Below are 18170 nucleotides of genomic sequence, written 5' to 3' on the forward strand. Positions count from 1 at the left end.
CTCATAAACATAATGTTTATTGGTTTGGGTGTGGTTTATAATCATGACCGACAGACCAGCATCAAAGAGCTCGAAGGTAGTTGTCCATACAAGAATATAACGGGATAAGAGAGCTGGATGGCTCCACTAATTGGCACTAAAGCTGCTAAAGATAGCTGATTAGCTGCTGGACACTGTAAATGTATAAACACGTGGTCAATCGCCATAGCAACTATCTAATCTGTTTCCATGGAAATTCTAATTAGCATTCGCGAAAATTAGTCGTCCTACGGTATTCTTGTGGTTTGACTGGTTTCCTGTGATGGCTGAACAGGAAGGAGAAGGGTACACGTACCCAGCTCCTGGTGATGAAAGTACTGCAGACCAAACCAGGGTATTTGAGCCATGCTTTGAAGCTTTAATCACTGAAAACTTTTATTATTAGACTACAGAAGGCGGTGTACTTGTTGTTGATGATCGATCATCTGAAGACATCATTAAACAATTAGTTGGGCGTGTTGATACTCTTTCCATCGAATACAATAAAATTCTACTTACTGTAGATGATTTAAAAAAGAGGAATCAGCAGGACCAGAATGTTAAGGACCAGCTCAGTGATATTGAAACTCGCCTCACTGTTTTCACTCAGCAAGCCTTCATGAATCATCGAAAAAGGATTGTTCACGAGTCTAAGAATTTCGCAGCAAAATTGAAAGGCTTGTCTGAGAGCATTGATCAGGAATCAGCAAAATTTGAAAGTATCTTGGATAATGCATATAAGAAGATGGACGAAATTAGTGATCAATTTCAAATGTTTCACGCTACATCACATGCATATCGTTACCCCATCACTGTGTTATCTGAAAAAGTAGAGGACCTAGACACCCGTGTCTCAATTCTTGAAGGAGGTGAAGGAAGAGCTCAGTCTCTTGAACCGCATGATCTAGATGACGAGGATCACCATGATCTAGCTGACGAGGATCACCATGATCTAGCTGACGAGGATCACCATGATCCAATCATCATGAATGATTAATAATTTTTAATTTTGTAATTTCAAACGAGTTTGTTTTGTCAGGTGTGTTGTGTATGCATAGATATTATACACCAAACTGCTGCGAACTGTTAGATATTATTGTCCAGCTTTTTTCTTAATATTTTACTTTTAGGTTTTTGCTGTTTTTGTTATTTAAAATAATGCAAAATGGGGTGTGGAGTGGAATCTTGATCTTGAGAGAAGGGAGGGTTAAAAATTGATCATTATTCAATTCAATTCATCTTTTAATCATGCTTTCTGGGAAGAGATTATGGCAAGTTAGAAGAACTCGTTACAGTTATAACATACTGGGACTCGTCAAAAAAGGAGAGGTAAAGCATGATATCAACAATTTTTTAGCTATAGGCATACATCATCAATTCATTATACACAGCCAAGAATTTTACTTTGAATCATGACTGATATCAATCAGGATCAGCCTTGATACATCCCTGTATCATGGATTTTGGGCAGCCTACAAAGCAATGAGTCTAGTATGATACAATCATTATAAATGATAACCATCCATGATACAACCATGCTGGAGTTCAGCCAGAGCATCAGACATGATTCAACATTGATGCCAGTCAGGGCTGTATCAAAATAGACATCAGGCTTGAATCATTGATTTTGGGTAGTAGCCTGTATCAGAGATGATAATTCTTGGCCGATGTTCTTGTAAAATACACATGATCATGCTCACTCCCAATTCTTATATATATATATATATATATATATATATATATATTGCATTTATTGCCTGAACATACTAATGCCCTTAATTTCAATAGAATTTTAGATTATATACACAAGCAATCAAAATTAATTTATGTGTTAAAAAATATTGGTTATTTTTGAGTTATTTTTTGTTCTCTTAAAGATTGAGAAAGCTGAAGAAGTCCTTCAGAGTATGATAGACCGTCGTGTGTATCCTGATATCTTTGCATATAACGCACTCATTAAAGGATATGTACTGACCAGTGATGCTAGAAAAGCTTTTAAAACATTTAATAATGTAAGTAAAAACACATGTACATGTACTTTATGTATAGGTTGGGGGCAATAAAATATTTTATGTTTGCCATAGACACAAAAATTTTGACCCGTAGAATTTTTTTTTCTACCAGTTCATGAAAGGATGAAAATTTAATTTTTAACTCATTTGTATTTGACTCGTGGTAATTGAAGAGTATTACAGACAAAATTAATTTTTTAACAACTTGAACAAAAGACAAAATTTTGATACGTCGAAAATTTTTACTTTTACGGTACCATAAGTTGCCTTTTTTTGAGGGCTGTGAATTTCTCGATTTTGCCTAAAAATTTATATTTTGTGGATTTAATTTCAGTAAATTTATACTGTCTGCCCTCTTGTACTGTAATAATTTAATTTACGCGGAAGTAATTTTTGCAAATCTTCAAAAAATTACAAAATCCACAAAGCTTATGGCCCTTAAAAAAAGCACCCTACGGTATAATTTATGTCCTCCATGATTACATACACCTCTTATTCTTCCTCTTTCTCCCTCTCCCTCTCCCCCTAGTTAAAGAAGAGAGGTCTAATGCCATCAGATATTACCTATACAAGCATGTTTGCCGTATGCGGTCGAACGAAATCAGCGGAAATACTCGATAAAGTGATGAAAGAAATAGAAAGACGTGGAATGTCACTGAATACATTGTCATTCAATGCAATGCTGACAGCAATGGCTAACTGTGGGATGGTTGATGAGGTTTTTGATGAAGTTACTAAACTAGACAAACCTGATATAGACACATACAGGTCACTCCTTCTTGCCTGTGCTAGGAGTAGTATGGTGAGTTCATTAATTTATTACTTTATTTATTTATTATTATTAATTTATTTATTTGTTATTAATTTTGTGTTTTAGTATACATTTATTTTTTGGTCTGTATTTTATTATGTTTGTCTATGTTTTAGTATAAAAACGAAGGGGAGAGTCAATGAGAGTTGGAATGGTAGAGCCCAGATCTATTCAAAAAACGAATCCGCTAATATCTTTTATGAATAACATGTTCATAGATTTGCCATCTCCATCTAATATAAGCTACTTGTGAAATTTTGGGTCATTGCTGGGGGGGGTGTTTGGTAATACAAATGGTGACGGGTATTTTTTTAGCAATGCACTATTGTGCAGATGTGAACTTAGCCTTTTCGTCTATAATGCATATAACCTGGGATGTGGAGTATGGATTCTTTTTAAGATCTTTGCATTTAAATGGGGCTTCATTCTTCTTTGTATGTGTGTATATGCACATAGGGAGGGGGATTTACTATGGGAGTTACGTGAAAGGAATGGTATGGAATGTGGGGGGTGGTGATATATATACTAATGATGGGAACGGCCTTTATGGGGTATGTGTTACCCTGGGGGCAAATGTCGTTTTGGGGGGCAACGGTGATAACTAGTTTGTTTGTCGGCTGTGGTGTATATAGGGGAGGAGGAATTGGTAATATGGGTTTGAGGGGGATTTAGTGTGTCAGATGCGACATTAAAAGTATTTTATAGCTTACATTATTTATTTCCCTTTATTAAAACACAGACCAAGAAGTATGATGACTTTAACTTACACATAGCCATTTTTGATTTATTAATAATTTTTATTATTGTGTGTAGGAAAAATTAGAGGCAGTATGGAAGAGCATGAAAGAGAGTGGTATCAAGCCAAACCGTCAATCCTACAATGTACTCCTCCTCTCTCTTAGAGATAGCTCCTTACCCCATCACTTGTCAGCTGCTTCAAGGCATACCACATCTGTACCAAACTCCACGAAAACCTTACGAGCCAGGAGAGAATTCAAACTTGATCTTGGGAGTATGACATTAACTCTATATGTTTCGGATAAACTAAGATGGCTGGAAACTGAAGATATCAAAAAATTTCTAACTTCCATGAAGAGGTCCAGGATACATCCAGATGTTCGGATGCTCTCTCTCCTGGTCTGCTTGTCGCCAAACGTCTTCTCGATACTTGAGGATTGTAAAGTGGCACTGGATAAACCTTTTATGAAGACCGCCATTGATAGACTAAGAGCTCTTGGAGACATAGAGGGAGTAGAGGTAAGACTTATTGTAACTTATGTAGCTCTTCTTCTTTGAGCATTATTGTATATTATATTATATTAATTATAATAACAATGACAATAATAATAATAATAATAATAATACTAATAATAATAATAATAATAACAACAAACAACAACAAAAACAACAATAATAAAATAAATTAATTAATAAAGGAGAAGAGAGAGAAGAGAGAAGGAGAGAGAGAGAGAGAGAGAAATAAGGACAAATATTGCCAATAATAATTATATAATATTTATAATAATGTAATCATAATTATATTTATAATAATGCTATTTTATATATTTTCTTTTCAGGCTTTGATCAGTATTGCTCACAAGCATGGAGTCCTCTCAGACTTAGGAAAAGCAAAGGCGTGTCTCACATCAAAGGAAGTTGGAGACTTTTTAACAAGCATTGAGGAAGAGGCTCAACATGAAGAAATGGTAATATTTATTTCTGGCCAAAATTTGAGCTCAAAAATGTCATATGTGATAGTTGCTTTAAATTAAAACTTTATTAAAGCATAAGGTAGTGGTGGGCGATATATTGATATTTTATCAATACAAACGATATTTTACATTATCAATTTGTATTGGTATTGAAATTTTAAAGCAATCTAGATCGATACGTTCACCACACCCATTTATTACGGTTAAATAATATTAATAACGAAAATTTAAAGAAGTTAATGACGTATAATACACACACGTGGATACACATGCATGAAAACAGTCAACAATAAGAGGTGTGACTCCATGGGTGTGGTCTAAATATTGTATTGAAAACTGGATTGATACTCCTGATATGGGCTAGCTGATATCAATCGGTATCTTATCAAATCCATTTTGGCCATGGCAGTATCACCCACCACTGCATATACATATATATGGGGCATGATATTAAAGGGACATATTCACGGAAATAAATGCATACGTCACTGTAGAGGAAGTAAACATTAAATTGGGCGTGCAACAGATTATTAATTAATAGTTATAACATATGTTTAGACACGCGTAGAGAGTAGAGACAGAGTAATCAGGTGTAGAACTAGGAGTAGGCATCTGTAGAATAGTGATGGGCGATATATCGATTCTTTATCGATATAAACGATATTTTACGGAATCGATTTGAATCATTATCAAAAATTTTATGCAATTTTCATCGATCTATTGACCACGCCCATTTATTAAGGTTAAATAACTAATTTTAATAAGTAATTGCACTGTTGAACTGCAAGAAAGAGGCAACTGACCAGTTGTTAGTTCAGCCTACTCCAATAAGAAGAGAAACAAGGCTCAATAGGATGGAAATGATCTTCTCTCATGTCCAGTACAGTGCCAAAATCATTAGCCACACCCTTGACACACCCCTAAATGAAGGTGTGGTTATCGTATCGTTAATAATCGATATTTCCTTTAAAAGTCCATTATCGATCGTTATCGAAAATTAAGAAAATTGGCCATATCGCCCATCACTACTGTAGAACACTTCTTTGACCAGCATTAGAACTTTTACCACCCATGACACCCTTTTTACTGTTTTTAAAAACACCAGGAAGATTCACAAGTAACCACTTGAGTATCCATTTTGCCTTCATTTTTAAGGGCACAGCCCCACGTTATGAATAGTTATACTACATGTCATCATTAATGATGTCATCTTAAGCCACTGGCATTTTTTCAAGATAACGCGTGAATGTGTTCCTTTATAGTGAAAATTTTTGGCTAAATGCTTTGTTAAAATAACTTACCACAGGGTTATATTAACCCATTCAAAAATTTTATCGGATCTAGAAATTATGACACGTTGTAGTAAGTAGTAGCTTTATATACAAGGATTTTTGTAAAATCTATCATGGGTTGCATGATTGTGGTTAACACTTATGTACCTGTATAAACTGAGAATAAAAAAACAAATTTAGACTGTACACTATTTTTTTCTATATATAATAGAAAGATGAGATTATTAGGAAGAGATTGGAGGAAGTTCACGAGGTCTTGATTCAGAAATCAATAAGATACAAAGACTATGATACTGTCCATAAAATATTAAAGGTAATGAGAGAGAGAGAGAGAGAGAGAGAGAGAGAGAGAGAGGATGAATGGTGGAAGATATGTACTATATATATACATGTAGTACAGGGACTTTGGCCCTATTTTGGTAACTTCTAAAATTTGTAAAAAAATCCAAATTTGATCAGAATCAGCTCAAGCTTTCTATACAGCATAAGTACATGTATATGTATCAGGAAAAATTATAAAAATGAAGAATTCTCTCCTTTTCAATTTTGGTAAAATTTGGTCATGTACTATAATACTATACAATAATAATATAGAAAATCAAGTATGCTGAAATATTGCCATCTGATGATATTGTGATGCAGCTGGACTCATTAATGGAAAACCCTCCGCCAAGAGAAGTATGAACATGTACATGTATTTGAATGCTTAGTAACAGCATCATGTTACATGCATGCTTTTTTTAATTCCCTCAGAAAGTCCGGCTAACTTATAAATTCAATGGAATGAAAGGATACTACATATTATGGAGAAGGGCAATGGGGCTTGATGATTGGCCTGGTGGAGAACAATAGACGTTCCAAATAATGAGAATAATAATATTTATTGTAAATTATAATAATTATTCATGATTGTTAAGGACACGACTCTTGATTTTTTACAATTTTCTCTTCATTATAACAATAACAATGATTGATTGATTATCAGATACATAACAGAGATAGTAACATACAATAATATTATTATTATCATACATAATATAAACAATAATGAGAGGAATGCAAGTTAGAGAGAAAAAGCCGGACGGAAAAAAACACAAAAAATAATTCAAAATTATTAATAAAATGTGATCGAGTGTAATACTGTCCTTGTTGTATGTTTTGCTTCAAATTCTAATAAAATTAATTCAATTTCGTTATCAAGGTCTTCAGAATCGGACATCTATGGAAATTTAAAAAAACAACATAAAAATGACATCTAAAATTCTCACTCTATTTTTAAAAGCCTTGCATTATACAATAAAAAAAACATAAAAATCAAATCTTTAATTCTTGCTCTATCTCTCATATCGTGATTCCTCTTTTAAAAGAATTACGTTATAAATCTCGCCCTTTCTAAAATTTTAAAATTAAAGTTTAAAATTCTCATTCCATTTTTTCACAGGATTACATAATACACTTCTCCCTCTCTCTCTCACCATTTCACACATTTCACAGAACAGGAAGGATCCAAATGTAGCCTCATCAAGATTGTCTTGTATATTAATATTGATCACATGGACGGGTGAGTATATCTGTGGTCCTCTTGATTCTATGTCTAAACAAGAGAGAGAGAGAGAGAGAATACCATATAGCTACAAATTTTCGTCGGTCAAAAATTTCGGCAAAATCTTAACTTTTTGTTAAAATTAATTTTTGTTAATAAAACATTTTTGTTATTAATCCGCATACCACCCATGTGGAACAAAAATTTCATCAGCTAAAAATTCGTCAAGCAAAAGTACCTGACAAATTTGACAAAATTTTTGACCAACAAAAATTTGGAGCTATACGGTATACAAGTTCTGTAGCTCAAAGTTGAAGCTAAATATTTCATGCATGCACTCCCTACCATCTATGACTGTATCAAAAATCTTTTCTCCGACGGTAAAAATGATATTAAATTTGTCTTCAGTTGCTTCTTGGAATCTCTCCGGCGATGGCTTGATTCTCCTGTTCCTATCTAACATTTGTAATATGCCATTTTGTGTGTACCTGTGTATGTATGTATAATGTGCAGATACAACTGGTTAAGGATCAACTTTGTGAATTTTAATTGTTATAAAACAGATAGAATGTCCATACTGAAATCCCTTTCTTAATTCTACTATGAAAGTCCTCCTTCTCTCTTTGGAATGTCATCAAGCATGCACAAACATTAATGACACATGCACATACACGAGGAATTAATTTCAAAAAAGCAAATAAAATTCCGGACTCAATTTCCTCTCCTATCACTGCCACGGATACAGGTGAGGGTCCCTCTGGTACAGGTCTTGGTACATGTCCTCGTATGTGGTTCCAAACGGGTAGATTATTGGTTCATTGGCCGATGCACCTGGTAGCTTCACCACAGACCCTATCCCATAGGATTTGACATTGTAACCTCTTTTGCTATCAATACAGAAAGAAAGAGATGTGAAATAATTTTAATTTTAAAACATTAACGAGTACTTTTAATGTTTACAGTACTGCAGTACTGAAGTATAAATAATTTCCAAGCCCTTACTTAAGTAGATGGTGAGCCTCCATGCTCCTATTCTGATTGCTTGAGCAAACAACAGCAAACCTGAGAGACTCCATTTTGAATCAGATTATTATTAGCCACGCCTAGATCTATTTGCCACGCCCAGAGATAGTACTGTACTGCGCATGCGCAACCACGCCCACAACATCGAGGCTTCAAAATGGCGTCCACTAGAGAAGGATTGAATTTGCTCTAAATCATAATGTCAATGATGATGATGATGAATGAGGGGCCTCCCATGCTCTCTCCCACATTCCCTAACCAACTCCCTCCAGGTGGTCCTCAATCAGGGCCCAATAAGGGCAGCAGGCCAGTAATTAGGAAAACAGTAGAGTACCATGCTACTGCACTACATTACTTAAAAGTGAGTTGATCACATGACTATCACGTAACTCCACCTTTTTAAAACCTAGAACCGATTATGGCAGAGGGATCGGAGGGACAAGCCTCTAATTCAACCGGATTTGACGTATTACAATGACGTTTCCATTCCAGCAGGTTTGGAGGATTGCCCGGTCAATGTAGTTACCACAAAGTTTGTCAAAGCTTGTACTAACAAGACTCGCTCACCGATATTCAGCACTTCCGTGAGTTGTGGGTGTGGCTTGTTGCTATGGAATTGTTTTTGTACCTTAGTGGGTTCCAGACGGGCGGAGACTCGTTACTGGGGCAGCTAGTGGAGAATTCACTCTTTGGAACGGAATTAATTTCAATTTTGAGTCTATTATTCAGGTAATTGATGCGACAGGGATTTTCACTAGTTTATTTTCGGTAATTATATGTACTTGTATAAGCATTGTATGCATGTTTATTATTTACTTAGCATTGTTGAGGTACTTTTCTATTAAAACCTACACATTACATGTATTGTACGTATTTACATTTATTCATACATGTACATGTAGGTACATGTACTTCTATTAAACTTGCTCTACATGCACATGTACATGTACATTGTCTTTAATTTATTTTCCTTTTCTAGGCTCACGACTGTTCAGTGAGGACTATCGACTGGAGTCATGATGGTAAGTGGATGGTGACAGCTGATGACAGAGGGTTCATCAAGTACTGGCAGATAAACTTTAACAATGTCCATACTTATCAAGCACATAGTGAACCGATACGTAGCACCAGGTGGGGTTTTAGCCGCAACGACGGTCTTTTTATTGAAGTGGTACTACTGCCGTTACATGTACATGTAGTTTTAGACGAGGATTTTGACTCTCATTTTGTTGGTGATTATTGTTATTTTCGTATTGTAAGTAAAATTGTCTTATTTACAATATCACTCGACTTTATAATTACGTTACATTATTTTAGCCGTCCAACACATCAGTGTGATTAATATGGATGGAAACTCTTGTCATTTTGCATGTGATGTCCATTTTTATCACGAACACCCCCTCTCATTAAAATATTCATCACTGATCAATATAATGATAATTTTACGTACAATCACTTAATAAATTATTTGTCATTGATCAGTATAATTATGAATTTACACATTAATTTCACTCGCAAACCAAACCCACTTTATTGTTGAGGTTACTCCGGGCCACATCACTTTATTAATGTGGAACTCTTTTATTAATATTATATGTAGTTTCTCTCCAACTGATGCTAAGCTTGCTACCTGTTCGGATGACGGCACTATAAGGGTCTTTGATTTCTTGTCCTGTACAGAGGAGCATATTCTAAGAGGTATACAGTCCGGCTTGTTTTGAAAGAAACAAACCACAGAATAATTCTCTTCTTCCTTCACTTGTTAATATATGCTCTTAGCATCATTGTGATTTGTGATCATACGTGTACGTGTAGTATTGTATAGCGAAAAACTTTTGTGGCCCAAGTTTCATGTGATTATATGCATTCAAAAAAATAGAAAAGTAGAAAATTATCATAATTAAAATCTGCAAAATTGCAGATTCAGAAAGCCTTAGGCACCGAAATTTCTCACCACATGCTACATGCAGTGTAGTACATTTATGTCCACATACATCTACTGTATACCATGATATTTATGTGACAATTTTTTTTGTGGATTTCGTGATTTTTGCTCCATTACCAAAATTAGAATTGCAAAATCCTACAGCTCCATTGCCACACGGTGCAGCTTGCAAGCTAGTATTCGCAAAAATTTATTTCGTGAAATCTTAGAAATGCAGCAGCAGGATTAGCGAAAATTTTTTGTTGCATAAATGTCATGATATACTGTATATGGTACATTGTTGTACATGTACATGTATATGTACATATACGTGTAGCTCTTTTCTTTCCCTTATTGCCCTCTGTGTTCCTCTAGGTCATGGTGCTGATGTCAAGTGTCTTGATTGGCATCCCAGGAAGAGTTTGTTAGCCTCAGGGAGTAAGGACAACCAACAGCCGGTCAAACTATGGGATGCAAGAACAGGACAGAGTGTTTGTACAATGTTAGTCATAATCGTCTATTTATTTTATTTAAATCGAGTTCAAAGGGGTGCCACCATTGCTCAAAAATTAGGCCAAAGTCTCTGTACTATAGCAGCTTTGTGCAGCCAGGCCATTACCCAGCCTACAGTCATTTGGGACTTTGGCCAAATTTTGTCAAAAATGTCAAGGAGAGAATTATTAATTTTTATAATTTTTTCTGATGCATATACATGTTCTTATGTTGTGTAGAAAGTTTGAGCTTATTCTGATCAAAATTGGATTTGTTACGAATTTTTAAAGTTACTCAAAAATTGGGCTAAAGTCCCTGTACTATAGTACAGGGACTTGGCCAAATTTTGTCAAAAATGTCAAGGAAAGAATTATTAATTTTTATAATTTTTTCTGATGCATATACTTGTTCTTATGTTGTATAGAAAGTTTGAGCTTATTCTGATCAAAATTGGATTTGTTACGAATTTTTAAAGTTACTCAAAAATCGGGCTAAAGTCCCTGTACTATAGTACAGGGACTTTGGCCAAATTTTGTCAAAAATTTCAAGGAGAGAAATGTCCATTTTTATAATTTTTTCTGATGCATATACATGTTCTTATGTTGTGTAGCAAGTTTGAGCTGATTCCAATCAAAATTTGATTTTTTACAAATTTTTAAAATTACTAAAAATTTGGCCAAAGACACTTGCTGTACTAGTACAGAGTATTTTGCTAAAAGTATTTATTCTGATGCATGTACATGCTCTTATAGTTTATATTACACTTACTGTTACTGTATTTTATATCCAGACATGCTCACAAAGCGACAGTGATGGACATCAAATGGAATAGGAATGGTAACTGGTTAGCCACTGCCTCTAGGGATTATCTGATCAAGCTGTATGATGTGAGAATGATGAAGGAGCTTTATGTACTCAAGGGACACAAGAAAGATGTCAACAGTTAGTCAATGAAATTAAAAATAGTACAAATAATGTTTATTGTAATTTAAAGAAAATAATACAAATGTAAGATGTACATGTACTTAACTGTACTTTACTAAAATCAGCTCCAAAAACTAAAGTTATTTTATTATTATTTAAAAATACATTATAGCTATTTCTTGGCATCCGGTACACGAGAAGGTTTTTGCTAGCGGAGGCTCGGATGGGGCAATCCTATTCTGGCTGGTTGGGTAGGTCTATCATCACTTATAACTCTCCTTTTATCCTATTCGTTGTCATAGTAACGAACGTGAGATTGGCGGAATGGAATCAGCTCATGAAGGTTTCGTGTGGAGTCTGGCCTGGCACCCATTAGGACACCTTTTGTGTTCCGGAGCTAACGACCATACATGGTATGCATTCACATGTACATGTATATGTACATGTATAGTACATGTATCTATACATTATGCACCTGTGTTCTTTTTCTTTCTTTACTTTTCTCTCTCTCTCTTCTAGCAAGTTTTGGTGTCGGAACAGACCTGGGGAAGAGCTCAAAGATAAATATAATTCATATCACAATCCGTTTTACATGGGAGACGACATAGGTTGGACACGCACACATTTTTATTATCAAAAATTATTGTTTCTCTTTAGAAATATCCGGCGGTCTCCCTGGCATGAATATCATGGAGCCTCAGAGAGGAGGGATCGGAGCACCACTCCATTTAATGCCCCCTCCACCTTCCAGGGATGCTGTAACTCTTCCGCCTCCCTCTGCCATGTCACCATGGAGACAAGGGGGTGGGGAAAGGTAACCATGACAACTAAGTCGTGTCAAAGCTGCCATGTTTTTCTCTATTTTATGATTCAGTGGTTTACATGCTCTGCCTGGACCTAGAGTGGATATACCTGTACTTGGAGCTGATATAATAGCACAAACCTTTGATGGTGAGAAAGAGAGAGAGTGAAAAGGAGAGGGAGAGAGAGAGTGAGAAAGAGAGGGGGGAGGAGAGAGAGAGAGAGAGAGAGAGAGAGAGAGAGAGGGAGGGAGGGAGGGAGGAGAGAGAGAGGTGTTTACTGTTATAATCTTTTTATTGAAATTGAAGGTTACATCCTAAGCATGACAAGTTTTGATAATCCCTTTCGTTTACTTTTGATCCATTGCTTGATTCACAATAATGATGACACTTATGTATACCCATACACATCCATGTATGTACTATGTACATGCACGTTGCCCTCTTCTCTAAGTGTTGTAGTCTCTGATTTAATTTTGTGACTGTTTGGTGTGTCTACTGGACTGTCATTGCATATATGTATATGTATGTAGGTTTGTTTATTTATTTATTGTTTTCTGTGATGACAATCTGGCTTATTTTGTAAAGTTATTTTGGCAATTGTTTGCACTAATTATAGACTAACCATTTGTGTTTAATCACTATACGTCCTAGACTGTATATTGTTCTGTGACAGCTACCAGCAGAATGGTGTACAGTTACATGCAGAGTTATGTGTGTATATTTTTCATGTGTACTGTTTGAATTGTAGCAGTTTCAGATTCTACATGTGTACATTGTAGATTGCTTTAGTGCATAACAATACATGTGCATGTACATGTACTCTAACTTTTTGCAATTATGAATGGTTGCATGTACATGTAACATGTATTCAAATCTTTCTTGTTTTTTGTTGTACAGAAAAAAATAAAGAAGACGTTTTGGATGGAAATAAGACTTTCGGTAATATAAAATGGTAATAATATTATAATATTTTTAATTTTTAATTAGAAAATCAAGAGTTACCCTCACCTGTTCCTCCCGGTGGCCCGAGACCACTTTTGGGCCCCCCAAGGGGTTTCCATGATGATCAGAATGAATCTTGGGAGAGACCAGGTCCTTTTGGTGGGCCACACCCACCCCATCCTCCGGAAGAAATGGGAGGCGGTCGCTATAATTGGCATCGGTTTGATTATCACCCGAGAAGACCTTCATTTGATGAGGATCGGTCAGTCTAGTATTGTCATCACTTTTGTATCTTATAATGTAGCAGGGTATTTTCACTATTTTGGAGGGGTAGGGGGAATTTTGGCGAAATTACCATTTTGCCAGAATTAAAACTTGCCAGTCACCAGAAGTTTAGCACTATTAGCAGTTTGCCAAAATTCCCCCTTTAGATCACCAGCTATACGATAGTATAATTATTATCGTATCTTACTATTGCTTGTTTTTCCAGGTGGAATCCAAACCCGTTTGTATACAGACGTGAGCCTAATGGTCCACCAAGGGGACCTCCTCCTGGGCAACCTGGACAGGTACGGTGTGTACATGTACATGTACATGTACATGTATAATTGTAATGTACATGTACATGTATTATTAATTTTGTTTTATTTTTTAGAGAAGGGATAGTCAAGATTTCCCTGGTTATCGTCCCCCTCCCCCTGATGAATTCAATAACAGACCAAGGGATTACATTCCTCCTCCACCATCAGCTCAATCTGACAGACAGTTTGACAGGATGCCCCCTCATCATAACGATAGAAAATTTGAGCGGCCCAGCCCCATTGATGATAGATATGAGAGGCACCCTCCCCCCGGGGATAGGTATGACCTCCCGCCTTCTAATGACAGATCTTACGATAGACAACCACAGTTTGACCGGCCCCCTGGAGACAGACAATTTGAGCGTCCCCCTGAGGACAACAGAAAATTTGAGCGTCAGTTTGAGCGGCCCCCTCCGTCAGGGGAAAGACAATTTGATAGACAATCTCAGCAGTTTGAGCGACCTCCGTTTGATCACCCCCCTCCTGATGACAGGCAATTTGATAGACCCCCTGGGGGAGAAAGACGTTTTGAGCGTTCCCAGGGGGATAGAAATTTTGACAGGCAGTTTGAGCGACCACCGCCTCCCCAGCAAGGGGACAGGGGGCAATTTCCACCGGAGAATTACCCTAGGGGTCCGCCACATGGTAATGCACCAACACCTCTCATTCCACCAACTGAGATAAGCGGGGGTGGACCAGAGAACAGATTCCCTCATCAGGAAAGGGAACATCCTTTTCCCCCTCCTCAAGACCCACGTCAAGCTCCACCCTCTTCCATACAAGATGAACGGAAGCCGTTCCAGCCGTCCGATCCAAGACAAAGAGGCAGCACTTCCCGTGATGACCGTTTCGGTTATGGCCATGCCCCTCTTAATTACAAACCTCCGGATTTGTTTCAGGATGATAGGCCACACCCACAATTTGACAGTGGAAGTGGGCGGAGAGAATACCAGCAAGATGGTCCTCAATTTAATGGCCCTGGTAGTAATAGGGACTCTAATTTCGTTCAAGACCCTCGTCAGCCTCCTCCCCCTGGGAACTTCCCTTCTCATAAGCCACATCCAGCAGATCCTCGGCAGCGTGGAGGACCTCAAGAGCCACACCCATCATTTGGCCATGCCCCTTCTAATTATCACAGCGGGCGTGATCAGTATAAGCCTCCGGGACAAGATCGTCAGTTTGATGGGCGTGACCCTCGTTTCGATAGAGGCGGATCTAATTATCGGGATCATGATGATAGACGCAGAGATCCTCCTGTGGGTGGGCGTGGCATTAAGAACAGAGATGATCCCCGTAAACACGGGCGGGGTCCTGTAAATGAGAAGGATCCGCTTATGAAAAAGCCGAAGAGGGATCAGACTGGAGAAGCAACCAACGAAAATTCACGCAATAATGCATCATCAATGTCCCGTAAAAAACACTCTAATTAATTAATTGTTATTAAACTGGGATTGTAACAATAAATCGTCTCTTTTTCACTTTGATAAAATTACTGCTAATTCATTGCTTTTTGTAAGCCAAAATGCCCGCGACGTAAATATTTCCGTGTGAATCCCGTATGTTTCCGTGCACTATAGTATACGGGCAATTCCACAGGGACCGTAAGTACTTGCTGGAGCTAGAGCGTCCATTCTCTCTTCATCTCTCTCCCCCTCTCCTTCTTTTTCACATGTTCTGAGCCTCTCAGTCTACAACGGACTCTAAGGTATGTTTGTTTCTGCTACATCAACTGTAGAATTCCATCCCATTCCGAAAAGTGACTCGTTTTCTTTCCTGACTGAACTCTGTGTTTCAGCCAACATTCCATGCTGGCTCCTAACAGCATGGAATAACTAATGTAGATCAATATTGAAACTTGATATCCATTCACCCAAAACCACATTACTTTAGAATTATTTAAATCCTATAAAATTTCATTTCCCTCAGGATTATTATATTAGGTAATAGATCTAACTATTGCTTAAGGACATGTCTTCCTCAATGTCTTCTCAAAGCAGCCCCAGAGGAGACTCGGGGAGCCCTTCTCCTTTCCCTCTCCCTCAGGATCAGTCACAGTTTCAATGGGAACTCATCGATCTACAAGACTGTCTACATGATTCACCACAATTCAGGTCAGTAGTACCTACACTTAGAAAACTAACTGTACCATTTTATTTATATGTATACATCCATTAACACTAACTAGTTACCATTTCAAAAGATCGGTGATAATCTATTAATTTCACAATAGAAATAAATCAAGTTTACACATGTACATGCATACAGTACAGCTTCTCATTGGATCATAATGGATATGAACTACACTATGTGTACTTATACATGTACTGTACATTCAAATGTTAGGTATACTGTTTGCTGTAAATGGCACCCAATTATAATTGCAAACTCTTTAAATTTGGCAGCCTGCATGGGTGCTGTGTTTATTTTGAAAAATTTCCCTGCTACAAAACAAATCTACACAAAATTACTCGCGTGAATATGTACATGTACAAATTATTATTATTATTAGTTGTTATTATAATCTTTTGCGTAGGCTATAAACTCGCTTGTAGGTAAATATGCATCTACGTACACATGGTATATTGTACATGTACATGTACATGTACATGTACATGTGTACATGTACATCATATGGGAATTTATTGTATGTTTGCATGTAGTAGGGGATGAGATAACATGCTAAACTAATTGATGAGATAAGTTGTGCTACTGAGAAAACGAAATGGATATATCCTATTACTGAATCTCATTATAATTCCATAACTAATGTGATTTGTGTTCCATATGTTGTTGTCTCGCTTTCTGTTTTTGGTCTTCTTATTTAATTTGTTCTTCTGTCTCACTCTTTCTCTCTTCCTCTCTCTCACTATCTTTCTTCCTCTCTCTCTCTCCCTCCCTCCCTCCCTCTCTCTCTCTCTCTCTCTCTCTCTCTCTCTCTCTCTCTCTCTCTCTCTCTCTCTCTCTCTCTCCCTCTCTCCCTCCCTCCCTCTCTCTCTCTCTCTCTCTCTCTCTCTCTCTCCACACAGGAGATTACTACAAGCAAAAGAGAAGGAGATGAATGACTTGGAAATGAAGCTAAGAAAGGTGGGACTTTACAATAAAAGGAGATATCATTTAACCTGTTATTACTGCACATAATTTATACATTAATTGACACTTGTTATCACATTTACCACTTCTGTACATGTATTTTTATTTCTTGTATCATAGGTTGTGCAGTGTTGTTCAAAGATGGTTGAAACCGGTCAAATCTACATGAGTAATTTGAGGTTTGTATTCCAACACAATGCTAATGATGATGATGAGTGTGACTGTGACTAGTGTCAAGTATCTTTTCATAACTGTCCCCTGATAATTTCAACTACAGAGAGAGAGAGAGAGAGAGAGAGAGAGAGAGAGAGAGAGAGAGAGAGAGAAAGAGGGAGGGAGAGAGAGAGGAAAGAGAAGGGAAATATAATTATGGTAGCTAAGATGTTATCATGTTGTTATCTTATTTTAGACTTTTTGGTATGAGCCTCAAGGAGCTTTCATGTCACTTCACAGACCAGCAACCAGTAGTATCTGTAAGTTAATACTCATACAGTACATGTAGTATAGTACATTCACTGAATATGTGCATGTACAGTACTGTATTAGTAATGTACATGTATTAGACTTAATTATGCATGTACATGTATGTATATTGTAAATTATGTTTCATGCAATGATGCATGTACATTTACAGTTATTAGTTCACTTCACTCAGCTCTTGTTACATTGTACTACAGTAGCTTATAACTAATTCCCATTCATCTACTTTGTACTATTAACGAGTCGTTACTACTATCCAATTATGTATACATACACCAGTGTAGTATTCATTAGTGTGTGACTGTGACTGTGTGTGTCGTGTTTTGTTGGCCTCCTGTAGTTAAATATGTACTTATTGTAGTGATACAAGATGTAATGTGTGTCATGTCATTGTTGTCATCGTTGTGTTTTCAGGATGCTCTCGTCAAGTTTTGTGACATAATGAATGAGGTCCAGACCTTTTATAGCGTAAGGGAATGTCAATTATATTCTAGCATACTTTCTCCCTCTCTCTCCCCCCCTC

At 36.8% G+C, this 18170-nt stretch overlaps 4 protein-coding genes across 6 annotated transcripts in view; 3 read left to right on the plus strand and 1 right to left on the minus strand.

Annotated features, from left to right (window-relative positions):
- Positions 1–170: 170 nt before the first annotated feature.
- On the plus strand, positions 171–6838 carry LOC109585618 (pentatricopeptide repeat-containing protein At5g65560-like). Of its 3 annotated transcripts, XM_020001753.1 has the most exons (10): positions 171–373; positions 425–1057; positions 1149–1347; positions 1896–2030; positions 2560–2832; positions 3655–4098; positions 4419–4547; positions 6057–6158; positions 6440–6523; positions 6599–6838. In XM_020001753.1, exons 3-10 carry the CDS (start codon positions 1267–1269, stop codon positions 6695–6697), a joined length of 1347 nt encoding a protein of 448 aa, XP_019857312.1. In that variant the 5' UTR covers positions 171–373; positions 425–1057; positions 1149–1266; the 3' UTR covers positions 6698–6838. The 3 variants fall into 3 exon arrangements, with proteins under 3 accessions (XP_019857312.1, XP_019857309.1, XP_019857310.1); XM_020001750.1 differs by having other exon boundaries at positions 425–1347; XM_020001751.1 differs by having other exon boundaries at positions 171–1347.
- LOC100634537 (RNA polymerase II subunit A C-terminal domain phosphatase SSU72-like) lies at positions 6777–8487 on the minus strand. The gene is made up of 5 exons (XM_003389560.3): positions 8391–8487; positions 8132–8275; positions 7734–7876; positions 7321–7439; positions 6777–7064 (listed from the first exon to the last, which is right to left on the minus strand). Exons 1-5 carry the CDS (start codon positions 8462–8464, stop codon positions 6960–6962), a joined length of 585 nt encoding a protein of 194 aa, XP_003389608.1. The 5' UTR covers positions 8465–8487; the 3' UTR covers positions 6777–6959.
- Positions 8488–8546: 59 nt separating this feature from the next.
- On the plus strand, positions 8547–15580 carry LOC100634787 (flowering time control protein FY-like). Its single transcript, XM_020001749.1, has 16 exons — positions 8547–8772; positions 8822–8995; positions 9045–9140; positions 9391–9542; positions 10012–10109; positions 10711–10837; positions 11618–11769; positions 11924–12002; positions 12054–12164; positions 12271–12359; positions 12409–12565; positions 12626–12702; positions 13452–13493; positions 13542–13758; positions 13987–14065; positions 14152–15580. The coding sequence occupies exons 1-16, from the start codon at positions 8611–8613 to the stop codon at positions 15505–15507; spliced, it is 3168 nt and encodes a 1055-aa protein (XP_019857308.1). The 5' UTR covers positions 8547–8610; the 3' UTR covers positions 15508–15580.
- Positions 15581–15642: 62 nt separating this feature from the next.
- LOC109585610 (arf-GAP with coiled-coil, ANK repeat and PH domain-containing protein 2-like) overlaps positions 15643–18170 on the plus strand; it is a 3507-nt gene continuing 979 nt past the window's right edge. The window contains exons 1-6 of the mRNA XM_020001739.1: positions 15643–15782; positions 16004–16188; positions 17104–17161; positions 17288–17346; positions 17577–17640; positions 18062–18125. Of these exons, the coding sequence (XP_019857298.1) occupies positions 16046–16188; positions 17104–17161; positions 17288–17346; positions 17577–17640; positions 18062–18125 (388 nt within the window). The 5' untranslated portion in view covers positions 15643–15782; positions 16004–16045. The remainder of the gene's footprint in view (positions 15783–16003; positions 16189–17103; positions 17162–17287; positions 17347–17576; positions 17641–18061; positions 18126–18170) is intronic.

This window comes from Amphimedon queenslandica, unplaced genomic scaffold, assembly GCF_000090795.2.
Source record: "Amphimedon queenslandica unplaced genomic scaffold, v1.1 AMPQUscaffold_13036, whole genome shotgun sequence".
NCBI lineage: Eukaryota > Metazoa > Porifera > Demospongiae > Haplosclerida > Niphatidae > Amphimedon > Amphimedon queenslandica.

Coding starts and splice junctions, on each gene's coding strand:
- LOC109585618 (XM_020001751.1), top strand. CDS start 1,267: ATGCTTTCTGGGAAGAGATTATGGCAAGTTAGAAGAACTCGTTACAGT. Junction 2,833..3,654: donor CCTGTGCTAGGAGTAGTATG/GTGAGTTCATTA, acceptor TATTGTGTGTAG/GAAAAATTAGAGGCAGTATG. Junction 6,524..6,598: donor AAAACCCTCCGCCAAGAGAA/GTATGAACATGT, acceptor TAATTCCCTCAG/AAAGTCCGGCTAACTTATAA.
- LOC100634537 (XM_003389560.3), bottom strand. CDS start 8,464: ATGGAGTCTCTCAGGTTTGCTGTTGTTTGCTCAAGCAATCAGAATAGG. Junction 7,877..8,131: donor TACCAGAGGGACCCTCACCT/GTATCCGTGGCA, acceptor ATACATACACAG/GTACACACAAAATGGCATAT. Junction 7,440..7,733: donor TTTTGATACAGTCATAGATG/GTAGGGAGTGCA, acceptor TCTCTTGTTTAG/ACATAGAATCAAGAGGACCA.
- LOC100634787 (XM_020001749.1), top strand. CDS start 8,611: ATGTCAATGATGATGATGATGAATGAGGGGCCTCCCATGCTCTCTCCC. Junction 12,360..12,408: donor TTACATGGGAGACGACATAG/GTTGGACACGCA, acceptor GTTTCTCTTTAG/AAATATCCGGCGGTCTCCCT. Junction 12,566..12,625: donor AGACAAGGGGGTGGGGAAAG/GTAACCATGACA, acceptor TTTATGATTCAG/TGGTTTACATGCTCTGCCTG.